The 3,867-nt window shown below is 52.6% G+C and overlaps 1 protein-coding gene across 1 annotated transcript; it reads right to left on the bottom strand.

The window, feature by feature from the left end:
• Positions 1-305: 305 nt before the first annotated feature.
• On the bottom strand, positions 306-3,867 carry LOC139639850 (frizzled-7-like). Its single transcript, XM_071514004.1, has one exon. It carries the CDS (start codon positions 3,563-3,565, stop codon positions 1,856-1,858), a length of 1,710 nt encoding a protein of 569 aa, XP_071370105.1. The 5' UTR covers positions 3,566-3,867; the 3' UTR covers positions 306-1,855.

Raw genomic sequence — 3,867 nt, 5'->3', positions numbered from 1 at the left:
TCTTTGGGTTGTGGACAAAACAAGACATTTGGGGACGTCATCTTGGGCTTTGGGAAACACTGATCCACATTTTTCACCATTTTCTGACATTTTATAGATCAAACAACTAATCGATGAATCGAGAAAATAATCGACAGATTAATCGACAATGAAAATAATCGTTAGTTGCAGCCCTAACCAGAATCTGCTTTGTCGGCGTTCCTTTATGTGCTAGAAGTGATTTTTAAACTGTTCCTCCAGACAATGGCAGTGAATGGAGAGAGAAAAAAAACACAATTCTCCAGTCTCCTCTGGCGAAGCAACAGATCACAGAATCACTGATTTGAGGGTTTTATCATGGAGGAAGAGACACAACCCAAGACTACCAGAGTCACACAGAGATTTAAGAGGTTCAGTCCAGTTTCAGATCTTCATACAGTCAAAAAGCTTCAGGAAAACTATTTAGCAACTTCAGCTTGAGTCATCAGGGCTTCAGTCAACTTTCACTGGATGAAATAAAGTTTAATAAAAACTGATCAGAGGCTAATGAGGCTGTTTCCTGTTTCCACACTCAGCCCTGCAGCCTTACAAGGACTTTCTGATGGGATTTCTTAAAAGCCTTTTTGACTGGGATCCAGCAGCAAAGAGACCACACACACACACACACACACACAGGCAAACAATAGGCTGGTCTGTCTCCATTACGGAGAACAGAGGGCTGGGCTGGGTGTGTGTGTGTGTGTGTGTGTGTGTGTGTGTGTTAACAGTCATTCTCAGCGCTCAGATTACCTTTGAAATAACTGCCAACAGGACAGAACTTCTTCATCGTCACAGGAGCGACGGCTCGACTCAGAACAGTCGGGAAACTAAACCAGATTTAAAAGAAATAAAAAAAATAAAGTGAAATAGAGTGAAGAGTGTTGAGGTCGCTCTGCACCGTCTGACTGACTTTCCATCCATCAAGATTAAATGCAGAGTAATTAGAAATTTACAATTACACCTTTGAAGTTTAGCTGTGTTTGTTACTGAGGACTTCCTGTGATTCAACAGCCAGTTTCAATTCAATCCGGACTTTTCCCCAGACCTTATGATTCTGGATTTGATTTGAATATTTTGGTTTTCAATACAATTTACACAGAAAGTTGTCTTGTCCCCACTAACTGCCACTGAAGATCATTCTTCACATAAAGCAGAATATTAGAGATGATCAGCGTCTGAACGACCATCAGGACGCTATGGGAAGATTTTTCCACCATTTTCCAAACTTTTTTTTGTGGGGTTTCCCAACTTTTTTTCAGACCTGGAAAATGCTGAATTATTTTTCCACACATTTCCAGTCTGTGTTACAGGAGCGCTGCGGTGAGCCGGTGAGCGTCCCACTGCAGGACGCTGGACTACCCACAATCCACCCTGCTGCCCTTTTGTTTCTTTGGCTTTTCCCTCATGAGAAACACATGCACCTCACCGTTACAATTCAGATCAGGAAGTTAACATTAGCCTAATCTGTAGGGGAATCCATGTTAAACTGGCTGAGGTCCAGTTTATAATCCAGACAGGCAAGAAGTCCTGGTCCTGGTCTCTCTTTGTTCCTGTACTTCCACTGCAGGACATCTGAGCAGGAAAACAGCTTTAAAAGTTGCTGTCCGATATATTTTAGGTCCCAAACTGAACTCACATGGATATGAGTTTGAATGAAAAGGTCTGGATTGATGTCAGCACCTGAAAAATCACAATTCCTTTTATAAAACAGACAAACCGCCCGTTTCTGTCTAATTCAGTCCAGCTGGGCCTGTTAAACCTGTTGGACCACATTGTCTCTGTTAGATCCAGAACTCCATGGATGTATCTGAGTGTTTTTCAGCCCCCCTGCCTACCTTCATACCGTCGTCTCTCCTTGGTTACCGTTGCTAAGTCTCCTATAGAACCTCCGCCACGACTGGAGCGTCTTCCCGGACCAGATCCAGAACCCGGACGTGATCCCGACTATCATGGTCATCAGGTACTTGATCATGAACACGGTGAAGTCCGGGCTCACGGGGGCGAAGTCGTGCGCGGGACACGGCACGGCGAAGCGCTTGCACGTGTGCATGTGCCAGGTCCGCTCCCACTGCCGGCGGAAGGCTTGCTCATAGAAGTAACAGGCGATGACGATGGTGGCGGGCACGGTGTACAGCACGCTGAACACGCCGATCCGCACCATCAGCTTCTCCAGCTTCTCCGTCTTGGTGCCGTCGTGCTTCATGATGGTCCGGATCCGGAACAGGGACACGAACCCGGCCAGGAGGAACGACGTCCCGATGAACAGGTAGACGAACAGCGGCGCCAGGACGAAGCCGCGGAGGGAGTCCACGTCGTAGATCCCGACGAAGCACACCCCGGTCAGGACGTCCCCGTCCACCCGGCCCATGGCGAGGACGGTGATGGTCTTGACGGCCGGCACCGCCCAGGCGGCCAGGTGGAAGTACTGGGAGTTGGCTTCGATCGCCTCGTGGCCCCACTTCATCCCGGCCGAGAGGAACCAGGTCAGGGACAGGATCACCCACCAGATGGAGCTGGCCATGCCGAAGAAGTACAGCACCATGAACAGGATGGTGCAGCCCTCCTTCTTCGTCCCCTGGGCCACCGTCCTGAAGCCGTCCTCTTTAAACTTATCGATACACACGACTTTGTCTTCCAGGAAAAACCCGGCGGCGTAGGCCACCGCCACCATGAAGTAACACCCGGACAGGAAGATGATGGGGCGCTCAGGGTACCGAAACCGCCTCATGTCCACCAGGTACGTCAGCACCGTGAACAGGGTGCTCACGCAGCACAGGATGGACCAGATGCCGACCCACAGCCGGCCGAACTTCACCTCCTCCTCCCTGAAATACATGAGGCCGGCGGGCTTGGTGGGCTCGCACGGCGCCCCGCAGTCCTTCGCCCCCAGGAAGCGGTAGCCGAGGTAGGAAGGAACCTCTAGCTGCAGCGGGCAGGAGAACTGGTGGTACTGGTTGTGCTGGTGGTGGTGCTGGTTGGGTCGGCCCATGTTCGGCGGCTGCAGGGTCACCAGGTCGGGCGCGTAGGGCGCGGCGGAGGAGGCGGAGGTCGGGTCGCCGGGGTCGGAGGTGTTCTGCCCGACGCAGATCTCCCCGGCGCCGTGGACGGGGAAAGTCTCGCAGCGGAGCCGCTCCGGCCACTGGAAGCCGAATTTATTCATCAGGGCTTCGCATCCCTGCCGTGCCCGCTCGCACAGAGACCGACACGGGGGGATCGCCTGCTCCAGCACGGTGCACACCGGCGCGTACATGGAGCAGAGGAAGAACTTGAGGTCCGCCGAGCACTGGACCTTGACGAGCGGGTAAAACTGGTGAACCTCCAGCCCGGCGTCCTCCTGGTTGGTGTGGCCCAGGAGGTTCGGCATGATAGTCTGGTTGTAGGCGATGTCCGTGCACAGAGGGATGGAGATGGGCTGGCAGAAGCCGTGCTCCGGGATGGATATGGCCGCTTCGCCGTGGTGCTGGGCCGAGGAGGGCGAGGGGAGCCCGCACAGCAGCAGACACACGATCCGCAGGAACACGGAGCCAGCTGCAGACCGGGCCGCCATAGCTGAGGAGGAGGGGGAGGGAGGAAAACTTTGATCCAAGTGGGGCGATTGAAAAACGGCTGGAAAGCAACAAATCACGGTCTGAACCGCCTCAACACAGCGGGGAGAAGTCCTAAACAGGCTGGGAAAGATCAAAACCTGATTTTTTCCCTCTTCTTTCACCGAGATAAATCCGGATGAAGCGCTCGTCGTGGCGGAGCTCTCATGACTCCTTGAGGGTCTTTGTAGATGACTCCAGCAGTCCGCTCGCGCCTGCTCCCACCGAAATTAACGCTAGGGCAAAAAAAAGTCCCTTAATCCGT

This window comes from Centroberyx affinis, unplaced genomic scaffold, assembly GCF_046629955.1.
Source record: "Centroberyx affinis isolate AG114_WGS23_722 - 3 ecotype Tasmania unplaced genomic scaffold, CSIRO-AGI_Caff_v1 ptg007873l_1, whole genome shotgun sequence".
NCBI classification, from domain to species: Eukaryota; Metazoa; Chordata; class Actinopteri; order Beryciformes; family Berycidae; genus Centroberyx; species Centroberyx affinis.
This window is presented reverse-complemented; position numbering and strand designations above follow the sequence as displayed.

Bases quoted from the DNA above. Each gene is read 5' to 3' on its own strand.
- LOC139639850 (XM_071514004.1), bottom strand. From the start codon at position 3,565: ATGGCGGCCCGGTCTGCAGCTGGCTCCGTGTTCCTGCGGATCGTGTGT.